Raw genomic sequence first — 27,780 nt, 5'->3', positions numbered from 1 at the left:
AGGATCTGACTTCCTGCCCAAACCTATTTAAACCCAGTACTGGAACTTGCCAGACTGTACATCCCCTGCACAAGTTTCATCGCCTGCTGTAAAACGGGTTGGCAGGAATAACTAGACAGCTTCCTCAGGGCAGCTGCTTGCCTGGAGATCAGCAGAGTCATGCCCTTCCGAAACAAGGCCCTAGGAAATACAGCAACGACACGCACAGCGGGAGAAATACAGACTAAGAAAACACTGCCTCTCCCTACTGCACTTGCCCTCAGCAGCTCAGTTAGTTTATCGCCTCACCCCACATTCCTCCTTTTCCTCAAAGCTCAGCTGTCTCGCGGAAGAGGTTTTGACAAGGTTCACTTTTTCACACGTTCAGTTCGACACAACCCAGAAGGGCGCAAGCACTTTACGAGCAATGGAAACGCATGCTAACAACTAGCTCCATGTTAATAAGAACAGCAACAGAACTCAAGCAACTGACAGCGGGTATGTCAGGACAAGGCTCCACCCAAGAAATCGAGGTCAGTGTAAACAGAACCTGAAGCATGCAGTAGGGAGAGCGAGTCACTGCGAGGGACACGAGCACTGCCTCACCTTCCCCCTGTCCAATGAGGGTATGGCTACCCCATTGGAGCGCTTCAGGTCCGACACCGGCACCTTCAGAATGTTCTGAATCTGAAGGAGGTGAAAGAAAAGGGGGAACGGCTCAGAAAAGGACAGAGAGAAAGTGTCGATCAAAGGGAGCCAAAGAAACCGGCATCCTCCGGCTGGCCAGGAGCACGCAGCTCAAAGGAGCAGCTCTGGGCACACCCAGGGCTGCGTGACAGCACCGCATGATCCCACACGGCTTTGGCACGTACCCTGAGCTCTAGTGTGCACCTTCCAGCAGCGGTAGCTGCTAACTATTGTGGCATGCTTCGCGTGCTGGCGATACAGGCAGCTGCGCCAGTCATCTATTACACCCGCATAACCATTTCCCGGCTCTAGTCACGTTGTTCAGAAAACCAGAGAACAAGGAGGTAGCAAATGAGCTGGGACAAAGACCGAGGCACTCACATTCTCTGGAGGCTGCTGGTCATCGCCCGTGGGTGTCTCGGGCCGACAGTCATCTTTAGTTTTGCGTTTTTTCTTAGTTCCTGCAGCTGCTCCAGGGCTATTTTTCTGCTGATACTCCTTCAGCTGTGAAAAATAATAATAATAATCTGTAATCCAAACAGAATATGCCTTCTGTGAGAACGACGTCAACCCCCCAGCCCCAACTCCACTGGGCAAAAAGACCAAGCGTAAGGACAAGAGAAATGCTCTTCAATGAGTTTGTCACCCGGGGGGAAGAAAAATAAAAATCAAAACACGTCCAAAAAAAAGGCTAAAGTAAGATCTAATGTGACGAGTTTACGACAAGAGGCTCAGAGCTGCAAACGTTCCACTTCTGCATACAGCTAAGAGTTTTTGGGAAACGACTTGATACTCCATCCTGCAACTAAAAGGAGATGAAAAGAAGTATCTTGGGGTGGGTTTTTTTTAGCATTATAACTAAGAGCATTGAGGAAAAATTAATAAAGGGCAATTAAATCTGAACATTAAGTGAAACATCAACACCTGACAGTAAGATCTCCCACTCTGTGAAAGACTTTGAGAAGGAAAAGTACAACCCTTACAGACAAATGCCATGTTAATACAAGCAGCGTAGTCACTGTGAACTAAGGGCAGAAGCAACCTACAACGGATTTTTCAATCACACCCACTTCACCCCGGAAAAGCTAGTCTGATAAGCCATTCGCTTGAATTCGGCTGGGTCTTCCGAGCCGAATCGTTCGTGCTCCAGCAGGGTGAAGCCCCCAGCCAAGCAAGCCCCAGGCAGTTCGGTCAACTGCCCCTTTCCCCAGCCCGCAGCCCGGGCCGCGCCTCGGCCTCCAGGTGGGGAAAGAAGGACCCATTATTGGCAGAATTCCAAAATGGAAGCCCGAACCGCTCCGGGACACTTTCCCCTACCTAGGACTTTCACATACGCCGCTGCGGCGGCCGGCCGGGGAGAAAATCAAGGTGGGGAAATCAGTAAAATGAGACCAAAAAACCCAAAAAAGGGTGTGGGGGACGTCGGGGGGTCGTCGGGGGGGGAACCGCCAAACCGAACCCGGCAGACCCCCAGCACCGCCGGCCCAGCCCGCCCCGGCCCCCGCCGCCCCTCACCTTCTCCTCGCCCGCCACCCGCCTGCTCTGCTCGCTGCCGCCCGCCCCGCGTCTGCGCCGCCTTAGCTTCGCCCACCAGCGGCAGCAGCCAGGGCCCGCCCAGCCTGCGCTGCCGCCCTGGAGGCCTGGCCCATCGCCGGGCTCCGCCTCATCGCCGGGCTCCGCCTCATCGCCGGGCTCCGCCCGCTCCGGCAGGGCGCCGGGCTGTGGCTCATGGCCGGGCTCTACCGGCCGGGGCTCGTGGCCGGGCTGCAGCCCATCTCCGTGCCCCGCCGGGCCCGGCAGCTCAGCTTTTCCCTCGTTCACTTGAGGAGCACGTGCCACCTTGCAGTGCCTGCTCCCCATGTTGGAGCCGGCACCGCCCGCTGCTCGGGTGACAGCCCGGACCACCCGCTGCTCGGGTGACAGCCCGCACCGCCCGCTGCTCGGGTGACAGCCCGCACTGCCCGCTGCTCGGGTGACACCTGGCTGCCCGGCGTGCCCCACCCAGAGCTCACCTGCAGCTTCCCGGCGACGTTTGTTCCCCAGCGCTGACGGCACAGTGGGCCCTGTCGCTGGGAAACTCCACTTCCCAGCGTGCCCCGCGGCGCGGGCCCAGGAGGTAGGAGCCGTGTCCCCGCTGCCCTGTCCCCGCCGCGGGCCGTGCCTGCGCTGAGGCGGCGCGGCCCGGCCCCTGACGCGGCGCCGCTCTGCTCTGCCAGGGCCTCCGGTGGCGGCCGGCGGAGCGCCGCGGCCGGCTTCAGGTCCCCGGTGAGGCCCTGCGCGGCCTGGGGGGAGCGGGCCCTGCTCCAGGGCTGCCCCGGCCGCCGTCTGTGGCCTGCCCCGTCGGCACGGCACGGCACGGCACGGCCGGGGGTGTGTTTTCTTGGGGGGGAGCTGCCGGCCTCGCCCCCCGGCGCTGCCTCCTCCTGGCAGCGCCTCTGAACACCGAAGTGGTGGGGTTTACGTTTTTATTTTCACCTGACGCTGTAAATCTACAAAATGCCGAAGAATATGATGGGGGGCGGGCTAACGTTACAGAAACCCATCAATATTTTACCTGAGCTCCCCCCCTCCCTGCCCAGGAGACGCGCTTTTCCTTTTTTTTCTCCTCTTTTATCCACTTTTATCCACTGACACATCAGCGTATTTTCTGATTAGTGCCCCCCAGCACTGCAGCATCTTCCCCTGGGCAGAGGTGGCGTGAAATGTGTTCTCTCTGCTCTACAGATTCCCCCCTCCCGCGTCCTGCCAACCTAATGGAACCAGCCAAGAAGCCCTGCAGTATGAAATCAAAGAGCTGAAACAGAAAGACCTTGCTCTAGACCAGGAAACTGCACAATTATTGTCTGAGTATGTCCTTGGCGAGCTCAGTGTCCGCTGTGATGCCTCAATTATTTTTGTTTAAAAAAGAAAAATGGTCTAGGGCTAGAGCTAAAAGCCATCCTCCTAGGCCACCATTTTTATCATGGTGTTGTGCAGCACTGGTTACAGCGTTGTCTTGATTTATGCGACCCGTTAAGAGAGAACTCTTTCCACTTTATTTGGTAAAGCAAACCCAGGTTTTACTAGGAGCTCGGATAGGAGGATTTTAACTTTACCCCAGGTGTTGCTGAGGCAATTACCTGCAAACTGGGAATGAATGATGCTATGACACATCATGCTACCAGAAGGCCTTGCTCATGTGAGAATTAAAACTGAGATTGTGGCTTGTATGACCTGCCCGGTTTAGCCCCAGATAAAACCGTTTCCTTGTTTGTTCCATCCTGATCAAGGGTTTATTTCTTTCCTGTCTGAAGCGAGTGGGTTAAACGTTGGTGTTCAAGAAGCAGAGGTGTTTCCCAGGCAAGCAAAGGGCCTGGAAAGAGGCGGGTGCCGCTTACAGGGTAGCGCAACTGCTTTACTGTGGTTTCTTATGACCTACTGTGGCAGCTGCTTATTAGCAGCTCTTTTGAGATAAAGTTGCTGCTTGGTTTTTAAAGAGAGGGTATCTCTGTGGGTTATTTGTTGCAAAGGAGTGTTATTTTCTAAGGTCACGTGTAGTACAGAGAATGGAAATGGCAGAGCAACAAAGGCTGTTCCCAAAGCTTTTTTGCTTTACCACCTTACATTTTTTTTTCACTAGCTACAGATTAGAGATATAGATATAAATTGAGCTCACCACAGCCTATTCCTGTTTCTACTTGATTCTGAGAATTCAGGTGGGTTGGGGTTTTTTTGTAAGTCGATGTGGCAAAAAAAAAACAACTCAAAATGAGGGTCTGCTCATTTGTAGCTTTCGTGTTGATGACTTGCAGCAACTGTACTTGCTGCCTTCGGATTCTGCTTTAGATAGTGCCAGGCTTGAGCGTCTCAAATCTCCTTGCTGTGCTCGGTCGGTCAGTAGGGGCAACACTCGCTGTGCGGCATTTTTGACCTTTTCTGCTTTTATTGCTACAGAGGCTACAGCCTGGAGGAATTGGAGCAGCGCATTTCTCTGCTCCATGAGTACAATGATATTAAAGATGCTGGACAGACGCTGCTGGGCAAACTGGGTAAGGAAGGGGAAAAGTGTTGATGAACAACTCAGTCAATGTTTTCATGTAGACAGAGAGAGAGAAGGTACTATGCCATGAAGGCAGAGCTTGTTTTAAAGATTCTTGAATTCTAGGGCTTTCATTGCCCAGCCACCTGTGCAAGCACAAACATTTCTGTCGTTATTTTCACAGGATGTGTTTAGAACTGAACATGCGAAAGAATTGTCGTTTACTGCTATTTTAGTCTGTGTTATGTACGGCCAAAATGTGTTAAGTCTTACTAATTTTTGTCAGTTTTGCACTTCATATACTTTAAAAAAGTGTTGAGACAAGCAGAGAGCACAGCTGCAAAACCTTAGATTGGTTCCTTAGCTATAGGAGGTTCTGTGAGATAGTTAGGGGCTACTGGGAGGAAAACACAACTTTTCTGACTGGTCTGATACTTCTGTAATGAAAATAGCGGTCTTTCTTTTCTAGCTGTTATCCGAGGGGTTACTACAAAGCAGCGCTACCCTGAATACATACGATCTGGAGCTTAGCGACTAGTATTGAACCTGAAGACTGCCCCATCCTGCAAAAATGACACTTACTGGGCCGTGACGTTTTGGTGTGGTATTGGTTCAGAGCTGACAGAAGGTGGCCTCAGAAGCGTGTGTGTAGAATTGCAACAGCGTGTGGATTAGCTGCCTTATTTCTGAGAAGCTTTACAACGCGAAAGCTGTTGAATCTGTCAACTGTGTCCTGCTTGTGGGAAAGGGATGTAGGACTTTGGATAATTTTGTCTCCTGTCTGATGGGACAGTATTTTATTTTTTTTTTTTCGTTTCTTGGAAAGGCCGTAATTCAGGTTGATGTGAAGACTCTTCCCGTGGAGACCTTGCTTCTCTCCAACATCCAGGGGCTGTTTGGTTACTGAATAATAGAGGAAGCGAGGGCATGCAAACGTGCAATGTAATAGCTGCTTTGAAAGAAAAGAAAAAACCCTCAGAAGCAGCAAGGGAAGAAGGCTGAAGTTGTGGTGGCTTGGGGGTTGGTTTTGTTTTATGATCACATCTGGGTGAGTCTGGGTATTCTGCATTTTTGTACTTAACTGCTCGGGTAGCTAGAGGTTCTGTATCATTTCTGTGGTAAATGGCAAAAGGTGAAGTTGTATTGAACTGTCCTGTCTGAATAAAGCAGCTGTCGCATTTCTCAGTAATTCGCTTATTTAAGAGCCTATAAAACAGTGCATGAACCTGGGAGCAAATTCTTAACCTCTATTCTGAGACAACTGTAACATCTATTAGTCAAATGTTTTCTAAGGACTCTCAATGGTGACGGTGTGGCAGCGCTACCCAGTAAGGGGTAGGTGCCGAATTGCCTTGACTGCTACAGAGGCTACAGCCTGGAGGAACTGGAGCAGCACACTTCGTTTTTGCGGCTAAAAAAGGAACAGTCAAAAGTAAGGAAGAAGCGAGTGGTGCGGCAGAGCGGTAATAAGGGAAGCAGTAGCGATGATGAAAATGATATCGGCAGACGGATTACAGAGGGGTGGAGGAGAGTGCACTTGGAAAGCATGAAAGAGGGAGCGCACGCGTTTCCCGTGATATTACAAGATAGACACCCAGGCCAATATCAGGCATTTCACTGGGAAATGATTAAGGAGCTACGGAAAACTTGTCATGCAAAACGCACTATATTCTCCTTTTACACAGACTTTATTAGAGAACGTGATGATGGGTCCGCAGCTAGTGACTCTGCTAGAATGGATCCGTGACAAAGTGCTGGACTTTCCACCTGATGGCACCTGGAAAATTCCTGCCTGGCAAGCGGTCAGCAGGCGATTGTGTGATGCTGCCGTGGAGGAGGACTCCGTGGCAGGCATGTGTTTAGCGCCTTGGTGGCAAATTCTGACTTCTCTTTGCCAAGTGTGGGCTAATTCGACTAACAGCGCTAAACCGGGGGAGGCTGTAAATCCCCCCGACAGCGCGGCTCTTCTCAACACACCGTCAGCGATGGTGATTCCGTCCACACCTCCTCTGCCCCCAAAGCTCCTGTCACTGATTGCAGCGACCCTCACAGCACAGGACCAAGCGCGGGAACAGGACAACTCAGACAATGATTCCATTGACACCGATAAACCTTTTGACTCAGGTCCTATAGATCCGGAAGAGGAGCTAGACCTTTTTCCTCCTCCCCCTGATGCACTGGCTGTATTTTCGGGGAGGGTGAAAGGGGGTCTGAGGGATCAGTGGCAGGAATGCAGGCGGGAAGCGCTTAAGCGAGGGCATTTGGGAGGCGCCATGGCACGTTCACTATTTTGTCAGCCAAATCAACCTGCAGAGTGGCAGCCTGTGCAATACGAGGCTGTTAAAGCCGTGCGGGAAGGGGGGAATTCATAGTACATTTGCTATTCCCTTCTTGAAGCGATGGCAGAGCCTTATACACTCACACCACGTGATTATTGGAAGTCATCGCTTTGTGTTGTACGCACGCCGACGCAGTGCATGATGTGGTTATCTGATTTTTGCGAGCTATGTGTAGTGGCCTCGATTGAAAAGCTTAATCGGGGAATTGCTGTGAACTGTGAGCCGTTGGCTGGAGAAAATAATTGTGCTGACCGATCCTGTGACTCAGGCAAGGCATCCCAGGGACAGCTATTTGCAGACGGAGGAGATGGCTATGAAGGCAGTCCGGATAGGGGCATATGGGAGTCTGGGCGAGCCTCTAGTGCGTCGTTCGCCACGGTCTTGCAGGGTCCTAGAGAGTCATAGACTAACTTTATTGATCGGCTTCAGAATATTTTGCAACAAGTCGAGCATGAGGAAGCTCAAGGGTTGCTTTCAAAACAACTAGCTGTGATAATGCCAATGAAAATTGCAAATGGGCATCGCAGCCCTTGCACAGTCGCAACCCCAACACGTGTCAAATGGTTATAACCCAGAACTCACAGCAGACTGTAACTCTCAGGTTGAGTTCTGGAATGCAGCGTAACACATTTTTGCTTCTCTAATCTCTTCTGTAAGAACAGTGCACGCTCTTCACGTGCTTCATAAATAAGGCTGCTAGCTTGCTAAAGAAAGTAATACTACAATACTATTTCTTTTTTTTTTCCTGGCTTGTTATTATAATCACCTTAACCACCATATTGATGTTTGCCTTCTGTCTCCCATGCCTTTTTGTCCTGTATTCAGCGTTTAGTTGATTGTGACACAAATCAGGTCATGGGCACCCAGCTACACACAACCTTTGCCTTGCCACAATTCACAAGCAAAAAAGAGGAGGATAGAGAACGTCTGAAGAGAGATACAGGAGAGGAAAATGGGGAATGGCTGACCTAACGAGATGAGAGAACAGCTAGGTATTGTGAAGGAGAGGAGGAAAGATGAACATGCTTATCTAGTGACAAATAGGTGTCCGCATGCATGTAGTGGTACATAGCTATGTAACTGCGTGAATGATTTCTGCCCTGAGCCTGGTGGTATGTGCAGCTGCGTTTTGTGTCCGGGCTCAGAGATGTAAATATGGGCTTCTCTGTTATGGTAAAGTGTCTCCGGTTGCAAAAAGAGAAAAGAAAAAAAAAAAGAAAAAAAAAGAACAAAAAAAAAAAAAGAAAAAAAAGAAAAAGAAAAAAAAGAAAAAAAGAACAAAAAGAAAAAAAAGAAGAAAAAAAGTGACTTTAATAAGACTGCAACCTAATCGAATTCCAAGAAATTTGAGATAAGATGAACTTCTGAATTTTGTTCATAAGTTGTAATGGAGTGCTACCTATATATGAATGCTAGAACATAACTCTATTTCAGCGTGACCAGAATTTAAGAAACAACTGCATCAGCACACTGACAGAATACCTTTTGAATTATTTCTTTTTTTCATAACCTCTACATTGGGAACAGCTCAAGGTGAAAACAGACTGTTCAAATCCTCAGCTGTTGCCTCAGAAGGAATAACATGTTCTTTGTGTACAGGTGAATTTAACACAGCTGAAAATTTGTTTTGGGTTAAAAGTCAAGTATCTGTCACCCCTTCATCACCACCACCGCAACCTTTAAGGTCGGTGGGAAAAGTATTCTGTACTCCGTCGCAGTGGTGAAACTTCAGTTGAGCTGCATTAGTTTGTGTACTTAACTGCAGCTCCTTTGGTGAAAATGAAGTTGTCATAGAAGTTAGACTTTAACTTGAGTAACGTACCATTTGATACCTTGTAAGCGAGAAAGATTGTGTCCCGACAGCATGCTCTTTCCCACGCTTGTGCCTAGAGTTGTACTTGAAATCAGTTTGCGTGTTAAGCTTAAACCTAATCACACAGATATCTCAAAGTCCACAAAGATACATCACTGCTTAGGGGATTCTTGCAGTATAGCAGGTGCAAAACCCGTTCCAAAGTAACGATCTAGAGAAGTGTTCTCTTTCAGGAACACCATTTTCTCACTTCTCATAGATTATACGCCATACAACATAGTATCTCTCCATAAAGTGACTTGTGGCTAAACTGCATTCTGCAAATTTGTCTTAGAAATAGATGCTTGCATTTTCACCTGGTTAAGTTCCCTAAGCTAAAGGATAGCGACCTAGGCATTGCTACGAAGCTCAAAGATCGTGACAACAGCGATGGCGAAGAGTGATTTAACACGTAGTTGATTTATGGTTCATACAGGACTATATCACACTACAAAACCGGTATTAATTCAGAGTTGTGGATGTACTGCATGTTCAGGTAATAGTTTATCTACAATTTTTTTCAAAAAAAAAAGGTGACTAAGCTATAAATAACTGTATACGATTATCTTTCCCTATGTTTTTAAGCTTTTTTTTATTTCCCTGTTTGTGTATAGTTTTATATATCTATCTATAAACAACCAACACAAAGCATCCAGAACATTTTGAGAAACTTTTATAGTTAACTTCTGCATTTAATTCCAGTAACAATCTAGAGGTGTCCACTCAGATGTTTGTTTAGTTCCAAGTCTTCATTGTATGCTTTCAGGTTCTTTGAACAGCAGCAATAACAGTTGAGCAGTTATTTAAAGTAAAACTTTGCTCTACACAATTTCCACTTCCATGCTTTAGAATGGAGGCACAGCGAAACACTCGCCCAAGGGCAAGATTTCAAGAGCTTTTAAGTAGGTTTTATCTATTCATTTTAGGATAGAAAATGTTTCTTAACAGCTTATACGTAGAATTTACAAGTTAAACACAATTTCTCATGCTCATTTATTTGATTAGAAGTTTCTGAAAAATATTTTCATACAATTTCCATAGCTTATTGCATGTTCTTGTAAATAATCATAAACCTGTATGTTGACCTCTGTATGAAATGCACCGATAACAACTTTAACATTTTGTGAACCTGATTGAAATGTACAAATGTACACATAAAATAAGGCCAAAATTGGTAATTAAGTAATGAGACAGAAAACAAAAGAAAAAGGGATGAAAATTCCATAACATGGTAAAGCAACCTTTTACAAAATAAAAAACAACAAAGAAACAAAACCAAAACCCACAAACAGGGGTGAATTGTAGAAAACAGAGACAGTGGGTTCTTTTGACATTGGTAATGTGCAGCTGAGAACCTGCAGCAAAGAGCCAAATAACTTTAAGGGAGTATGAGAAGAAACCAGGATGAGACAGAAAGAAAGGAGGGATGTGATCTCACCTGTAGAAGCTAAGTGAACAGCAGCGAGTAGCCTGCCACAGCACTCTCCAAACTAGCCAGCTGCAACAAGGTCTTTTACCACCACACTTTTCATGGCAGTCCCTCTGCTGCCTTCTCGTCTCGTCTTGACTCATCCAGGGCACACTCACCCTCTCTGCTTCTTCCTCCCCTCTCTTCCTTGGCTGCCCTCTCTTCCTCGGCTGCCCAACCGCTTCACAGAACCAGCCACAGCTGCACCTTGTCTACACCAGCCAACCCACCGCCCCTGAAGCCAGCCCACGGCTGTATATTATCAATGCTAATTAACCCAGCTTCGTTCCTCTGCAGTAGCCTACAGTGCACAGCACTAAGGAATGTGTTGTATGAACCTTCCGGGCCATTCCGCATCGATTCACACTCAGTTACAAAAATTGAAGGACATGTCACAGGGCTCACAGCATGAACTATTGGGAGATTGGTTGCGGAATCTTTTCAAGTCTTGGGGAACCACCAGACGGTTGCAGGAGTTTACAACTCGCAGAGGAATACTGTTATTGCTAATTGTACTTATATTGACCATTATTCCCTGTACGCTGAACTGTGTAAGATCTATGATTCAAAAGTAGTTTAACCTCTAATGTTGTTTCTGTTCAAAATAAAGACGGGGGAAATGTAGAGAGCTTTATGTCCAGTGCTGGAGGCCACGATGCCTGTGAAGGGCCTTGAAGGCTAAAGAAGAGAGAAAGTAAGATAAGGTTGGCTGAACGCCTGGAAGGAAGACGCGATATGAAGCAAGGCCAGAGCGGATGCGCGATGCCACATCTCGGCGGCTGGCTGAGAACATGAAACCCACAGAGATAAAAAAGAAGAGAGAAAAAAATGCAAGAAGTTCAGTGCATTTGCAGCTTAGTAATTAACCAATTCTATGTAGCCAAGACTTGTGTGAACCAACGATACTTTAGTATGGGGCGCGTGAACAGCAAACGAGGATTTTATTAGTCCTGAACCCACGCTTATAATAAGGTCTTCTGGTCGAACTCAGGAGTCCACGTCATCATCTCCTCGGGCCATATGCTCCTCCTTCTCATCTGCCATTGCATGGACCTGCAAGGCCACACAATAAAAGTTAAAACAATGTTCATAGTGCATTCACTCCTGCCTGTGTTTGTCTAAAGCAGCTGTGATGCTGCCCCTGGTGTTACCTGTTCAGAGAGCTGCTGCACCTGCTGCTGCCAAATGCTCTGCTCCTCCTTCAGTTCCCCTACATACTGATCTCTTTCTGCCTGGAGCTGGTGAACTGACTCCGAGAGCTGTTCAAAACAAAATAAAACACAAAGAAAATCACATTGGCTAAATAAATTTGGCAGTGACTGCTTCAGGGATAAAGCCTGAAGAAACCAGTGTCAACGCAAAGCTCAGCCTGCATTCTTCTGCCACACAAGTTTCTCTACAGACATGAAGATGTGGATGTCATTTCGTACAACCCCTGAGCAACCTGGGTTTCCAGGCCTGCCTTCTCCTCCAGTGCCACCTGCAACTGCTGCTTTGCATCAAGAATCCCAGCCTGACTTGAGAACTGCCAAGAAAAAACAAAAAGTTATGGCAAAATGTTAACATGCCACTTCTGCATAGCCTTTCCCCTGATAGCATCCTGCCACATGATCCATGTTGCAACCTTAAAGTGCTCCAACACACGGTGATGTTCAATGAAAAAGAAAAAAAAGGAGAGGGAGAAGGAGATTAAAATGAAAAAGCTTGGATTTTAGCCCTGTAAAACAGGCTGAACTAGACAGCTCCTCCCTACCAATTTTATATTCACTATTTGTTTGATTAAAACCTATTCTCTTAATTTAAAAATCTGGCTCAGAAACTTTGTGCATTTCCAGAGTCTGTATTACACAGCCAGATCAGATGGTATACAAGCTTGTGATTTTAAAAGTTGTCAAACACGTCAGGAATTTAAAGCCAATGTCTGGAGCATGTCAGTTGGCACACAGTACTTTTCCCAGAAGAGGAGCAGCTGCCTTTATTTCAAGGGTAACTTAAGCCACTGACTGGGGAGGAAGAAAAAAAAACAAAACCAAAAATAAACAAAAGAGCAGTTTCTTCCCTCACAGGCTCAGGTTCACACCGGCTTGCTCTCTGAACTGCTAACAGCTGGCTTCCTGAATTCCCTTCCTAACTGGCTGCTTCTCTTAACTTTCCCCAGCTGACCTTCGAGTTACCATTGTCCAATTCACCTTCTGCAAGGGTGGGTACAAACACCACCCCTATTCAACTGGCTTCTCAGTGAGACCACATGACAGCTGCGTAACCAAAATGCCAAACAGATAGAAAGCAGGAAAAGCCATTGTATTGTCACGCCCTGTATGTTCAGTCACCCTCTCATGTTGTAGAACATTCTTTTCGCAGACCAGCGTCACAACAGCTTTCAGTCTACTGCTCCAGCTCCTTCAAACAGACCTTCTGTTCCTCAGAGGCCTCGCTGAAGGCCTTTGACCAAGAGGATGCCTCGATGAGGTTTTGTGCCTTCCTTTCCGAACAAGGGTTAAGCCTTGCCCCCACTCTCAGGAGCAAAGTCTTACAACGGTCAGTGCGATCTACCCTCACAGCCTGGAAGCAGTATGGTCACCTGTTGGATCATCAGTTCAGCCATTTCCAGTTTCTTACGCAAATCCTTCATATACAACTCCTTGGCTGAGATCTTGGAAACCAGGCAGCGAAACTTCTCTGACAGCTCTGCATTCTGCTGCTTTATTTCCTCACTACTTTTGCTGAAACAAACCAAAATTAAAGCAGCATCACTGTATGTACTATGGGTCTGGTCAAGTACATGTCATACATTTACAATCCAGCTATTTGTAACAGTAAGAATCACAGAAACATCACATCCAGTCACTAAGTTGAATATCCAGCCTCCCAAGTCACCACCTGTGGTGCATGCCCCTTGTGATGTTTTGTGGCTCTACCGGGAAGAGCAGTGTTACTATGCAGTAACAAGCAGTAAATGGCCTTACCTCTGTTTGTACAGCTCCTGTTTCAGGTCTTCTCGCTCCTTCATTAACTCTGCATTACGCTGGAGAAAAAAAAGAAATGACTGATTCAGCTGCAGACTTCAGCAAAATACTTCACCTTTAGCACATCAGCTGAAGTGGAAAGCATCAGAACTTTGGCAAAATCCTTCAGGACAGGTTTGCTTAGAACCTCCTGAATTTGCCAGGAATAAATCTGCTCAGCCTTTTCAAACGCAATGCTACTAACTGGACGTGAGGTCGTTTCTGCAGACTTCTGGGTTAATATCAATACTGAAGTGTCTGCTTGATGGAGACCCTCCTGAGACAAGGTCTCGGTGGCGCTCCTGTTGTGTGGAGCTGGCAAGACTAATGAAGTGAGGTGCCGGATCTGAAGACAGCAACTGGACCATATGATTAGTGGTCACAGAAACCTGAATGACATTTGCCTTGACCATGGAGAATACAGGGCTTTACAAGGTTAATTAACAATTAACAATGTTACTTTCTGCCTCTTCTCTGAGCAGGGACTACAGACTTCGCATTAGTGGATGGACAAGCAAATAGCCAAAGGCAGAGCTCCTGGCGAAGCATAAGCAGAGGTGACTCTTACCTTCTCTGCCTGTTTTTGCTGCAGAGAGACGGAGGCCAAAGTACGTTCCAGCTCCAATTCCCTCTGGCGAGATGAACGTAAACGAGCAGCAAAGCTCTCGGCTTCTCCTGAACAAGTCAGAACAGAGCGAGTTGAGGCTGGACCACAAAGAGCTTTTTGGAACTGGCTGAACAGCACTTTCTACTTTGTCAACAAGCTCTTAAGGCAGCACAGAGCTTTGTAAGTCAGTAGACCTAGTTCCGCCCCTGGCTCTACAGGTGGCTCACTAGCAGCTCTGGGCAGTAAAGCTCTCTGTAACTACCATCCTCACTTTGAGGGAGATGATGAAACTGCTGCTGCAGAATAGGCAATATGTTGGTTGGGATCTTTCTTTCTAATAGAAGAAGTTGCTCAAACTTGGTGCAGAATGAAGGGCTCGGGTAAAACCTACCTTTACACGATAGCTGTGTGGGAGTGAGGGTGGAGAAAAGGGAACTACGTTTTAAAAGGATCAGAAGAAAGTCAGAAAGGAACAGCCTGGGGTAGTCGCCGGGGCTGAACAGGGCTGACAAGGCTTTAGCGATGCACAAAAGAACCTCAACTGCCATGGGATCAACATGCTCCCACTTGGGGGCAGCTCTGGCAACAGAGGCAGCGATGGTGCCAAGTATTGCCCACCGAGGAGTCGCCGAGTGCTGTGAGCTGGCTGCCAGCAACTGTCATGCCTCTGGCTTGAAATTCACACTTTGACCAACAGCTTGAGCTGGAGTGCTCACAGTCAATTACCTGATTTCTCCCGTGCAGCTCGCTGAGTAGGTGCAAGTGCCGTCTGACACTCAGACTTCTCGGAAACTAGAATTCCAATAGTCTGGATATGAACCTTTGGGAAAGGAAAATCGGCTCAGCACAAAACTTCTTTGCTTGTAATTGCAACATCACTGTTGCCACAAAAGGCTAACCCAGTAAAGGTAAAGAGCTCGTGCAGTTAAGTACAGTCTGGCTGACTCCCAGTTTTCCTGAAGGAACGCGCTCGCGGCTTCCCGAGTAAAGACTACGAATGGTCAGTAATCCAGAGAACAGCAGAAGGCAGGCAGTATGACTGTAATGGAGGCTCTGCCTCACCTGTAGCTGTTCCCTCAGCGCGGCTTGCTCTTCAGAAAATTTCTCTTCCAGCTCCATCTTTTCCTGTATAAACAAATGATGTCTATTTAGCACAAAAATGTAGATAGGTAACCCTTGTTTTGTGTCAAACTAAAAAAGCAGTGATACATTGGTAGTACTTCCAGCATCGAAACGACAGCAGTATTTTTGAAGACATACTTCAGCCTTGCCTTATTTGAACGACTTCATTATTCATCCATCCTAGAACGGCAGTAACAGCACAGCACAATCACTGCTAGCATAAATACGATAGCGTTTAGGAGCAAGCTACTGGCAAGGACTTGTATTCTCCTGCCTCCACCGCACTCCTCTAATACAGGAGTATTTAAACGTTCGCTTTTGTCAAAATAAGAACGCTACCTGCCAGGCGGGCCTAACGCATGAGTCAAAATATTAAAGCCTACGCTGCAAATGAAACTGAATCTAACACAAGACAAGACCACACATGCCTGTGCCACAGCCCACTACACTCTCTACTGCGCCAAGAAAGAGATACTATTTTTCTGCCTGTCCAAAAACAGGACACACTTTACCTTCTCCAGCTGATCCACTGCCTCCTGGTTCTGCTGTTTCTGTGGAAGAAAATTGATGCACCAGTATCAAGAGAAAAGATTCTCATATATCTGAAACACATTTTCTCTTCAACAAAGTAGGATACATGCCCAATTCATGCAAACAGAATTTCCACTGCCCTTTCTGTAGAGGACTAGGAAGTTCACCTTAGCTATTAAAAATAAGAGATCTGGAGCTGCCTTCACTAACGTACTTTATATGCCAGGCATGTTTTTCATCGCTCAGTAGATTGCCACAGTTGTTCTCCAACACCGCTGCTGAAACCCCTCCACGTCTACATCTGAGCATCTACCACCTTCAGTTAAACTCGCATCCCCACATCTGTGCAACTGATCACAGTAATCCTGGTGTATTGGGATGATTGCCAGAAATGCTGGGTTTTTTTTAAAAACCACCACCAATAAACAAAATAAAAACCCCAAAAAACCCATTCAAAAAAAGACCTCAGACGTTTATTCCACTGAAGAACTGGCCTTAAGTCACACAGAGCCGCACTTGTGTTGGCAGACTTCTGCAGGAGGTGGTATGAGAGCGCTGAAGCCAGATACAAAGAAAAGGGGTAATTCTGTCCTAGCCCATTTCCATCTTAGCGGTGAAGTATTTGGAGATTTGTTGTCCGTAGGTAATGCACCTTTAGATATGAGGTGAAGGAGACAAAGGTGGCCGCTGCCTACCCAGGCTGCCACACAACTGTGCTGCTGTGTTTGCTATTTGCTTCTTGGCTCCCTGACAGCTTCTTCACAGATGCCTCGTAACTAACTACATAAGCAGGAGGACTTTTTTGCCTTCCCAAAAAACAAGCATTGTCCAAGCTCTCTTTCTTTACTACTACTACTACTACTACTGCTTCAATGCATTTTGAAAGATGACTACAGACGGAAGAGCGATGAGCGAGAGGTTTTCATTCTAGCAATGCCCATGCACAACATAACCAGCAAAAGCAAAGGCAAGACCACAAATGCAGCAAAGGCCCTACACAGTTGCAGGCAAGCATAAAAGCAGGCACACAAGGAGAGGCTTGGGTGGGCAATGCACTATGCCAAGTTCCTCTGCAGCCCAGCTAAGACACAAAAAGAAACAGAATGGAACAAAAATAACCCAAACCCCAAAACCAAACAACAAGGGGGGGTCACGGGGTACACCGGGAAATGCTGAACTTTGCAAAAAGTGTACTTTTACAGAGGAACACAATGGGGAAAAGCATTTCACACAAGAAAGGCTCTTGTCAGACTGAACAAGTCCACTTGGCTGCATTTCTTGCAGCGTTAAAGCTGAAGGCTGAAAAGCTGCAGCGGGAATCCATGCAGGTCACAGGACAAAGCAGTTCACTCATCGCGCCAAGAGAAGCTGAGGATATGATCAGAAACCAGCCCCAGACCCTCTCAGGCCTACTGCTCCCACTCTGCCGATATCGTTAGATCAGCACCACCACCTTCAGAAACAGGTTTTCACACTGCTGCCAGCACCAGAATTCTGTGTTTCAAGGATTCGGACGAGGTGCAGAAATAGCTGTTTTATCAGGATGCTTATCATCCAGGGAAAGCCTGATGAGATCAGCAGAGCACACTTAAATGGAAATGACAAAACTCTGTTTCTTGTTCCTCAGTTGAGCCAATACATTCACCAGCGGCCTTAGACTTTGAGCCCCTTAACAGGTTTTCCGTGCAGCTCATTTTGTTCCCTACAGAGTGCTGTGTAAGCAGCCTTCCTTGTGGCACTAGGAGAGAACCCATAACTTTGCAGACACCCAAAGAGCTTGGAGGAGCAGCAAGCACCATGTCAGACTGGTTGGTTGGGTTGTTTCTTACCAGTTCCTCTATCTGTGTAACGAACTGCTTGTTCGTTAAGATTGCTGGAACCCAGGGCTACTGCCAGCTCCCGGTAACGTGTCTGATGGGCACATGCAGACAGGAGAAAAAGGAAGGAGCCGAAGAGGAGAAGGGGAGGAAAAAAGCAGTACTTAAAAAGGACAGCAAAATAAATCCTATCAAACTGTGATAATCAGATTCTCCAAACAAAACAAAAATCTACCGTTTCAACAAAAGCAGCTGAGACATCAACACATTTTATCCATTCTGCCAAGGCTTCATTTTGACGTAAAAGTGACTCAGAAATAAGAACGGCCGTTGCACGGAAGCCAGATTATCCCCAGTCCCCAAACTGGAAACACCTCCGATACCTGCCTCCCACTGTTGATCACAACTACCCGATGATAGCACAAGACAACACTAGACAGCAATGAACGTGAACTGTGCATTCAATTAGGTCTCGCTAACACTGCTGAAAGCAGAGTCCCAGTCAGTTACCAACAGTAGCAAATAAGAAAGGCGGGGGCTGGGGTGGTGCGGGGCAAAGATTGAGAACAACCTACTTCCATTTCCTTAATATTTGTGGAAGAAACACCACTTTCTCCATTCACATATGATGTAGACTACAAGCAAAGCAGTCAAGTCAGCCAGTTTTATTCCCCAAGGCAACAAGTCACTACTACGTAAGAAGTGACTACCCTAATAACACTCCTTATAGCACCTTTCACTCCAAATTACCACACACAGAAAACATACTTTTCCGGGTAAGGACAGATGCAGACTCCCTCTGCCACAAGCTAATGTGAATGATGCAGGTTGATTTCCGATTCTTTTCCACTAAATCAAGAATACACCTTTCCATGAATACATGCTGTTCATTCATCCCACTCAGCTTTTCTTCCTACTGCTGAAAGTTTACGTTCTAAACCAGGATTTTTTTGCTTCTCAATGCTTAAATATCATATTGTTTAGTAGGATGACTGCAGAAACCTCTGAGATTGAAGAGTGTTTTCTGGAGCTGACTGCTTAAAGCTCCACATCAAATATCAAGAGAATTCATAGGACAAGTGGATCAAAACGAGGCCATCCCCGAGAACATGGAACACTAACATGACCCAACTCTTCAAGTTCACACTCTAGATTAATGGCAAAGGACACACCAAGAAGCGAGCGAGGGCAAAGCCAGATGGTGGCCACTCTGCTCTGAAAAGCGCTACCTTCAGGACGTATCTGGGGAAAACAGAGGTCGCTGGATGCAGATTAAGACAGAAAAGAACAGGTCAGTGACTACCTGAAAACTGGTAGGTTTTTGAGTCAAACTCAAACGCTCCCTGTAAATCTTGGTGAAATGTGCGGCACGCTATGAACCACAAGTTTAGAAGGAGGACATTTACCAACAGGCCAAACTCAGCGTGGCTGGGAGCAGGTGCCAGTGGCCCTCATGGAACTATGAATCCCATGACTAGAAGAAACTAAACGGAAAAGGGCCAAAAACCTGTTTCTGGACAGCAATGCAAGTTCTCATCCAGCCTTCGTGGGAGGACGAACAGCATCTGACGACACCTCTACCCACAGTGAACCCGACAACTTCATTTATCTTGTACAGCATCAGAGAGCCATGAAGACCCAGAGCAGTGCTCTAGCGTTTCATGGCAATTTATTTCATCATCCAGCTCTGCTAAGCCATAATTTAAAACCACTACAAAACAAACGAGATAATCGTTTTCAACATTCAACCCCCCAATGTATCACAGCTCTTTGCAATGCCACCTGCAAGGGTTCCCTCCTACTTCAGTCACTTCCTTCTTGGCACTTCACAGGGAACCAGAAATCTCTCTCTTGGCATTCCCCGTCTACCTGCTCAGCACTTTTCTCGTGAATCAAGCAGCAAGAATACGGTAATGGTGAAGACATCTTAGGAAAGCAATAAAGTGGAAGACTGCAGAGGGAAACAAACAGAATTTTCTCCGTTTCTTTTTTGCAGGACAGATACTTGTGCTCTCAAGGAAAAACGTATGTTAGGTGCTCCTAGGAAGGTCAGGAATTCCCTTACTTCTTCCAGCTACAGGTCACCTCACCCTTATTGGTTCAAACACTCCTCAATATGAAACATCAGATGGACAAGAGGAATGCCTTCACCAGTACATGTCAAAAATGTTTCCTTCATTTCTTCTGGTCCCGACATTCTGTTTGCTTAATGCTTCAAGATGCAAAAAACAGTAATGTGCCTTAACCACAAGACCTTCCTTCTTCCTCCACCATCAGTTTTGAAATAAATTTAAAAAAAAACCAACAACTCAATAAACTATTTGAACAGCTGGATTTTTTGGAATCAGAGAGAATTAGGAACAAGACACTTCTCGGGAAATTATGCATCGTGAGGTTCTAATAACATAGCAAAAAAAAGTAATTCTGCTCAGCTTGGCACGCCATGCTTGATCCATTTGCTTTCGCACACGGAGTCCTGTTTTGCTGGGCTTTCTGTGTTTCACAGCCAAGAAAGCTGAAGTGGCTGAGATGGGAAGGGTCTGCCTCGCATGAAGACACCAATGGCAGCAGAAGCTCGTGCCAACAATCAGCTTTTCTGCCCTATTAGCATCAAGTGAGCTTCTGAAAAGCATTTTCCTGATGCAGGATTTGTACAAGACGGCAACTGGAAAAAGAAACCTTTCATGCCATATTGCAATTCACGATCAGTTTTCAAATGATTTCTGAAACCCCAGACACAACGGTCCACATAACAGCCAATCAGATCAAAATGTATCTCTCCGTGCTAAGAAAATGAGAGCGGGGAAAAAACTGGCTCAGAAACTTTGTGCATTTCCAGAGTCTGTATTACACAGCCAGATCAGATGGTATACAAGCTTGTGATTTTAAAAGTTGTCAAACACATCAGGAATTTAAAGCCAATGTCTGGAGCATGTCAGTTGGCACACAATACTTTTCCCAGAAGAGGAGCAGCTGCCTTTATTTCAAGGGTAACTTAAGCCACTGTCTGGGGAGGGAGAAAAAAAAACCAAAACCAAAAATAAACAAAAGAGCAGTTTCTTCCCTCACAGGCTCAGGTTCATACCAGCTTGCTCTCTGAACTGCTAACAGCTGGCTTCCTGAATTCCCTTCCTAACTGGCTGCTTCTCTTAACTTTTCCCAGCTGACCTTTGAGTAACCATTGTCCAATTCACCTTCTGCAAGGGTGGGTACAAACACCACCCCTATTCAACTGGCTTCTCAGTGAGACCACATGACAGCTGCGTAACCAAAATGCCAAACAGATAGAAAGCAGGAAAAGCCATTGTATTGTCACGCCCTGTATGTTCAGTCACCCTCTCATATTGTACAACATTCTTTTCGCAGACCAGCGTCACAACAGCTTTCAGTCTACTGCTCCAGCTCCTTCAAACAGACCTTCTGTTCCTCAGAGGCCTCGCTGAAGGCCTTTGACCAAGAGGATGCCCCGATGAGGTTTTGTGCCTTCCTTTCCGAACAAGAGTTAAGCCTTGCCCCCACTCTCAGGAGCAAAGTCTTACAACGGTCAGTGCGATCTACCCTCACAGCCTGGAAGCAGTATGGTCACCTGTTGGATCATCAGTTCAGCCATTTCCAGTTTCTTATGCAAATCCTCCATATACAACTTCTTGGCTGAGATCTCAGAAACCAGGCAGCGAACCTTCTCTGACAGCTCCGAATTCTGCTGCTTTATTTCCTCACTACTTTTGCTGAAACAAACCAAAATTAAAGCAGCATCACTGTATGTACTATGGGTCTGGTCAAGTACATGTCATACATTTACAATCCAGCTATTTGTAACAGTAAGAATCACAGAAACATCACATCCAGTCACTTTAAGTTGAATATCCAGCCTCCCAAGTCACCACCTGTGGTGCATGCCCCTTGTGATGTTTTGTGGCTCTACCGCGAAGAGCAGTGTTACTCTGCAGTAACAAGCAGTAAATGGACCTACCTCTGTTTGTACAGCTCCTGTTTCAGGTCTTCTCGCTCCTTCATTAACTCTGCATTACGCTGGAGAAAAAAAGAAATGACTGATTCAGCTGCAGACTTCAGCAAAATACTTCACCTTTAGCAGATCAGCTGAAGTGGAAAGCATCAGAACTTTGGCAAAATCCTCCAGGACAGGTTTGCTTAGAACCTCCTGAATTTGCCAGGAATAAATCTGCTCAGCCTTTTCAAACGCAATGCTACTAACTGGACGTGAGGTCGTTTCTGCAGACTTCTGGGTTAATATCAATACTGAAGTGTGTGCCTGATGGAGACCCTCCTGAGACAAGGTCTCGGTGGCGCTCCTGTTGTGTGGAGCTGGCAAGACTAATGAAGTGAGGTGTCGGATCTGAAGACAGCAACTGAACCATATGATTAGTGGTCACAGAAACCTGAATGACATTTGCCTTGACCATGGAGAATACAGGGCTTTACAAGGTTAATTAACAATTAACAATGTTACTTTCTGCCTCTTCTCTGAGCAGGGACTACAGACTTCGCATTAGTGGATGGACAAGCAAATAGCCAAAGGCAGAGCTCCTGGCGAAGCATAAGCAGAGGTGACTCTTACCTTCTCTGCCTGTTTTTGCTGCAGAGAGACGGAGGCCAAAGTACGTTCCAGCTCCAATTCCCTCTGGCGAGATGAATGTAAACGAGCAGCAAAGCTCTCGGCTTCTCCTGAACAAGTCAGAACAGAGAGAGTTGAGGCTGGACCACAAAGAACTTTTTGGAACTGGCTGAACAGCACTTTCTACTTTGTCAACAAGCTCTTAAGGCAGCACAGAGCTTTGTAAGTCAGTAGACCTGGTTCCGCCCCTGGCTCTACAGGTGGTTCACTAGCAGCTCTGGGCAGTAAAGCTCTCTGTAACTACCATCCTCACTCTGAGGGAGATGATGAAACTGCCGCTGCAGAATAGGCAATATGTTGGTTGGGATCTTTCTTTCTAATAGAAGAAGTTGCTCAAACTTGGTGCAGAATGAAGGGCTCGGGTAAAACCTACCTTTACACGATAGCTGTGTGGGAGTGAGGGTGGAGAAAAGGGAACTACGTTTTAAAAGGATCAGAAGAAAGTCAGAAAGGAACAGCCTGGGGTAGTCACCGGGGCTGAACAGGGCTGACGAGGCTTTAGCGATGCACAAAAGAACCTCAACTGCCATGGGATCAACATGCTCCCACTTGGGGGCAGCTCTGGTGACAGAGGCAGCGATGGTGCCAAGTATTGCCCACCGAGGAGTCGCCGAGTGCTGTGAGCTGGCTGCCAGCAACTGTCATGCCTCTGGCTTGAAATTCACACTTTGACCAACAGCTTGAGCTGGAGTGCTCACAGTCAATTACCTGATTTCTCCCGTGCAGCTCGCTGAGTAGGTGCAAGTGCCGTCTGACACTCAGACTTCTCGGAAACTAGAATTCCAATAGTCTGGATATGAACCTTTGGGAAAGGAAAATCGGCTCAGCACAAAACTTCTTTGCTTGTAATTGCAACATCACTGTTGCCACAAAAGGCTAACCCAGTAAAGGTAAAGAGCTCGTGCAGTTAAGTACAGTCTGGCTGACTCCCAGTTTTCCTGAAGGAACGCGCTCGCGGCTTCCCGAGTAAAGACTACGAATGGTCAGTAATCCAGAGAACAGCAGAAGGCAGGCAGTATGACTGTAATGGAGGCTCTGCCTCACCTGTAGCTGTTCCCTCAGCGCGGCTTGCTCTTCAGAAAATTTCTCTTCCAGCTCCATCTTTTCCTGTATAAACAAATGATGTCTATTTAGCACAAAAATGTAGATAGGTAACCCTTGTTTTGTGTCAAACTAAAAAAGCAGTGATACATTGGTAGTACTTCCAGCATCGAAACGACAGCAGTATTTTTGAAGACATACTTCAGCCTTGCCTTATTTGAACGACTTCATTATTCATCCATCCTAGAACGGCAGTAACAGCACAGCACAATCACTGCTAGCATAAATACGATAGCGTTTAGGAGCAAGCTACTGGCAAGGACTTGTATTCTCCTGCCTCCACCGCACTCCTCTAATACAGGAGTATTTAAACGTTCGCTTTTGTCAAAATAAGAACGCTACCTGCCAGGCAGGCCTAACGCATGAGTCAAAATATTCAAGCCTACGCTGCAAATGAAACTGAATCTAACACAAGACAAGACCACACATGCCTGTGCCACAGCCCACTACACTCTCTACTGCGCCAAGAACGAGATACTATTTTTCTGCCTGTCCAAAAACAGGACACACTTTACCTTCTCCAGCTGATCCACTGCCTCCTGGTTCTGCTGTTTCTGTGGAAGAAAATTGATGCACCAGTATCAAGAGAAAAGATTCTCATACATCTGAAACACATTTTCACTTCAACAAAGTAGGATACATGCCCAATTCATGCAAACAGAATTTCCAGTCCTTTCTGTAGAGGACTAGGATGTTCACCTTAGCTATTAAAAATAAGAGATCTGGAGCTGCCTTCACTAACGTACTTTATATGCCAGGCATCTTTTTCATCGCTCAGTAGATTGCCACAGTTGTTCTCCAACACCGCTGCTGAAACCCCTCCATGTCTACATCTGAGCATCTACCACCTTCAGTTAAACTCGCATCCCCACATCTGTGCAACTGATCACAGTAATCCTGGTGTATTGGGATGATTGCCAGCAATGCTGGGTTTTTTTTAAAAACCACCACCAATAAACAAAATAAAAACCCCAAAAAACCCATTCAAAAAAAGACCTCAGACGTTTATTCCACTGAAGAACTGGCCTTAAGTCACACAGAGCCGCACTTGTGTTGGCAGACTTCTGCAGGAGGTGGTATGAGAGCGCTGAAGCCAGATACAAAGAAAAGGGGTAATTCTGTCCTAGCCCATTTCCATCTTAGCGGTGAAGTATTTGGAGATTTGTTGTCCGTAGGTAATGCACCTTTAGATATGAGGTGAAGGAGACAAAGGTGGCCGCTGCCTACCCAGGCTGCCACACAACTGTGCTGCTGTGTTTGCTATTTGCTTCTTGGCTCCCTGACAGCTTCTTCACAGATGCCTCGTAACTAACTACATAAGCAGGAGGACTTTTTTGCCTTCCCAAAAAACAAGCATTGTCCAAGCTCTTTCTTTACTACTACTACTACTACTGCTTCAATGCATTTTGAAAGATGACTACAGACGGAAGAGTGATGAGCGAGAGGTTTTCATTCTAGCAATGCCCATGCACAACATAACCAGCAAAAGCAAAGGCAAGACCACAAATGCAGCAAAGGCCCTACACAGTTGCAGGCCAGCGTAAAAGCAGGCACACAAGGAGAATCTTGGGTGGGCAATGCACTATGCCAAGTTCCTCTGCAGCCCAGCTAAAACACAAAAAGAAACAGAATGGAACAAAAATAACCCAAACCCCAAAACAAAACAACAAGGGGGGTCACGGGGTACACCGGGAAATGCTGAACTTAGCAAACATCAGATGGACGAGAGGAATGCCTTCACCAGTACATGTCAAAAATGTTTCCTTCATTTCTTCTGGTCCCGACATTCTGTTTGCTTAATGCTTCAAGATGCAAAAAACAGTAATGTGCCTTAACCACAAGACCTTCCTTCTTCCTCCACCATCAGTTTTGAAATAAATTTAAAAAAAAACCAACAACTCAATAAACTATTTGAACAGCTGGATTTGTTGGAAACAGTGAGAATTAGGAACAAGACACTTCTCGGGAAATTATGCATCGTGAGGTTCTAATAACATAGCAAAAAAAAGTAATTCTGCTCAGCTTGGCACGCCATGCTTGATCCATTTGCTTTCGCACACGGAGTCCTGTTTTGCTGGGCTTTCTGTGTTTCACAGCCAAGAAAGCTGAAGTGGCCGAGATGGGAAGGGTCTACCTCGCATGAAGACACCAATGGCAGCAGAAGCTCGTGCCAACAATCAGCTTTTCTGCCCTATTAGCATCAAGTGAGCTTCTGAACAGCATTTTCCTGACACAGGATTTGTACAAGACGGCAACTGGAAAAAGAAACCTTTCATGCCATATTGCAATTCACGATCAGTTTTCAAATGATTTCTGAAACCCCAGACACAACAGTCCACATAACAGCCAATCAGATCAAAATGTATCTCTCCGTGCTAAGAAAACGAGAGCGGGGAGAAAACTGGGAAAACAAGAAGGAACAGAATTCTCCTTTTTCAGAACAGGACTAAAAGTGCAGACCCAGGTAGGCCTTCACCGCAAGACCAAATGCCAGCTCAGCAACAGCACTGGACCACCCATCTTCACCTCACCCTCCAGTGTGAAACCAGCCTCTTTCTCTGTGGTCTAACTTAAAATGAGCTTACGAGCATTCACTGAAAATAATCCCCGTGACACGAGCAAAACTCCAGTCGAAATACATGCTTTCTGATGCTAGGCAGGCACACCCAGCACCCTCAGAGCTAACGGTATGTCACGTCACTCGGGTTCTACCGGTACGCAACCTACACGTACAAGCTCCAGCTGGAGGGACTTTCAGCTTTTCACCCTGTCTGCTGGACAGAACGGCTGCTGTATTATCACACAAAAAAAGGAGAAAAGGAATACAAAGGCAAACCAGAGTGAACTCCATTCCGTCTTGCAGGTTTCACTGCATCTAACTGGTACCCCTGGTGATTACTATAGTTACGCTTATTGATAAAAGACGCACGGATATGTAGTAAATAGGAGTTACTTTACGACAACTGAACTGAAACAATGGTAGGAAAATAAGCTACCAAAATGATGCAAGTGGAACGAAAATCAGAGCTTTGCTACAGCAACAGTGGAAGACAATTCTGGGCTACCAAATGTGACTTCCCTGAGCTTCTATCACAATTTGGTCAAGCCTTACATTTAAATAAACTGCCTGAAAAGAATTTTTTTTAAAAGGCTGGGGTTTTATGTTTGTGCCTGAACACGTTTCTATTGCTTATTGGCATAGTTCCCGCCCTTTCCTCTTCAGAAGCCTGGCAACATGAAGACGCTAAAGCCTGTAAACGCTTGACTCAAAGGATCTGACTTCCTGCCCAAACCTATTTAAACCCAGTACTGGAACTTGCCAGACTGTACATCCCCTGCGCAAGTTTCATCGCCTGCTGTAAAACGGGTTGGCAGGAATAACTAGACAGCTTCCTCAGGGCAGCTGCTTGCCTGGAGATCAGCAGAGTCATGCCCTTCCGAAACAAGGCCCTAGGAAATACAGCAACGACACGCACAGCGGGAGAAATACAGACTAAGAAAACACTGCCTCTCCCTACTGCACTTGCCCTCAGCAGCTCAGTTAGTTTATCGCCTCACCCCACATTCCTCCTTTTCCTCAAAGCTCAGCTGTCTCGAGGAAGAGGTTTTGACAAGGTTCACTTTTTCACACGTTCAGTTCGACACAACCCAGAAGGGCGCAAGCACTTTACGAGCAATGGAAACGCATGCTAACAACTAGCTCCATGTTAATAAGAACAGCAACAGAACTCAAGCAACTGACAGCGGGTATGTCAGGACAAGGCTCCACCCAAGAAATCGAGGTCAGTGTAAACAGAACCTGAAGCATGCAGTAGGGAGAGCGAGTCACTGCGAGGGACACGAGCACTGCCTCACCTTCCCCCTGTCCAATGAGGGTATGGCTACCCCATTGGAGCGCTTCAGGTCCGACACCGGCACCTTCAGAATGTTCTGAATCTGAAGGAGGTGAAAGAAAAGGGGGAACGGCTCAGAAAAGGACAGAGAGAAAGTGTCGATCAAAGGGAGCCAAAGAAACCGGCATCCTCCGGCTGGCCAGGAGCACGCAGCTCAAAGCAGCAGCTCTGGGCACACCCAGGGCTGCGTGACAGCACCGCATGATCCCACACGGCTTTGGCACGTACCCTGAGCTCTAGTGTGCACCTTCCAGCAGCGGTAGCTGCTAACTATTGTGGCACGCTTCGCGTGCTGGCGATACAGGCAGCTGCGCCAGTCATCTATTACACCCGCATAACCATTTCCCGGCTCTAGTCACGTTGTTCAGAAAACCAGAGAACAAGGAGGTAGCAAATGAGCTGGGACAAAGACCGAGGCACTCACATTCTCTGGAGGCTGCTGGTCATCGCCCGTGGGTGTCTCGGGCCGACAGTCATCTTTAGTTTTGCGTTTTTTCTTAGTTCCTGCAGCTGCTCCAGGGCTATTTTTCTGCTGATACTCCTTCAGCTGTGAAAAATAATAATAATAATCTGTAATCCAAACAGAATATGCCTTCTGTGAGAATGACGTCAACCCCCCAGCCCCAACTCCACTGGGCAAAAAGACCAAGCGTAAGGACAAGAGAAATGCTCTTCAATGAGTTTGTCACCCGGGGGGAAGAAAAATAAAAATCAAAACACGTCCA

General features: G+C 46.6%; 2 protein-coding genes and 1 long non-coding RNA gene across 7 annotated transcripts in view; 1 reads left to right on the top strand and 2 right to left on the bottom strand.

Moving 5' to 3' along the window:
* Positions 1 to 27,780, bottom strand: part of LOC130154650 (golgin subfamily A member 2-like) — a 72,183-nt gene that overhangs the window by 43,196 nt on the left and 1,207 nt on the right. Inside the window, exons 2-17 of one of the 5 annotated variants that reach the window (XM_056350890.1) lie at positions 27,480 to 27,602; positions 27,018 to 27,098; positions 23,678 to 23,716; positions 23,106 to 23,168; positions 22,770 to 22,863; positions 22,005 to 22,111; positions 21,399 to 21,457; positions 21,012 to 21,153; positions 15,590 to 15,628; positions 15,018 to 15,080; positions 14,682 to 14,775; positions 13,917 to 14,023; positions 13,310 to 13,368; positions 12,925 to 13,066; positions 11,495 to 11,602; positions 9,532 to 11,396 (exon numbers count right to left, since the gene is read on the bottom strand). In XM_056350890.1, coding sequence (XP_056206865.1) covers positions 11,331 to 11,396; positions 11,495 to 11,602; positions 12,925 to 13,066; positions 13,310 to 13,368; positions 13,917 to 14,023; positions 14,682 to 14,775; positions 15,018 to 15,080; positions 15,590 to 15,628; positions 21,012 to 21,153; positions 21,399 to 21,457; positions 22,005 to 22,111; positions 22,770 to 22,863; positions 23,106 to 23,168; positions 23,678 to 23,716; positions 27,018 to 27,098; positions 27,480 to 27,602 — 1,386 coding nt within the window. In that variant the 3' untranslated portion in view covers positions 9,532 to 11,330. Of the gene's footprint in view, positions 1 to 9,531; positions 11,397 to 11,494; positions 11,603 to 12,924; positions 13,067 to 13,309; positions 13,369 to 13,916; positions 14,024 to 14,681; positions 14,776 to 15,017; positions 15,081 to 15,589; positions 15,629 to 21,011; positions 21,154 to 21,398; positions 21,458 to 22,004; positions 22,112 to 22,769; positions 22,864 to 23,105; positions 23,169 to 23,677; positions 23,717 to 27,017; positions 27,099 to 27,479; positions 27,603 to 27,780 lie in introns of those variants that run through there. The other 4 variants (XM_056350892.1, XM_056350893.1, XM_056350891.1 and 1 more) reach the window with 4 other exon arrangements.
* On the bottom strand, positions 1,047 to 2,231 carry LOC130154661 (uncharacterized). The gene is made up of 2 exons (XR_008823815.1): positions 2,182 to 2,231; positions 1,047 to 1,170 (listed from the first exon to the last, which is right to left on the bottom strand). It is a non-coding gene; the product is annotated as an uncharacterized LOC130154661 (long non-coding RNA).
* Positions 3,368 to 5,883, top strand: LOC130154655 (DNA repair protein SWI5 homolog; the record flags this gene model as incomplete). The annotated part of the gene is given in 4 exon segments (XM_056350903.1): positions 3,368 to 3,513; positions 4,600 to 4,694; positions 5,154 to 5,197; positions 5,199 to 5,883. Coding segments are annotated over 4 exon segments (309 nt in total), but the record flags the coding sequence as incomplete, so codon positions are not given.

The sequence above is a fragment of the Falco biarmicus genome, chromosome 9, assembly GCF_023638135.1.
Source record: "Falco biarmicus isolate bFalBia1 chromosome 9, bFalBia1.pri, whole genome shotgun sequence".
Lineage (NCBI taxonomy): Eukaryota > Metazoa > Chordata > Aves > Falconiformes > Falconidae > Falco > Falco biarmicus.
The sequence above is the reverse complement of the archived record's forward strand: the minus strand, read 5'-3'. Positions and strand labels throughout refer to the sequence as shown.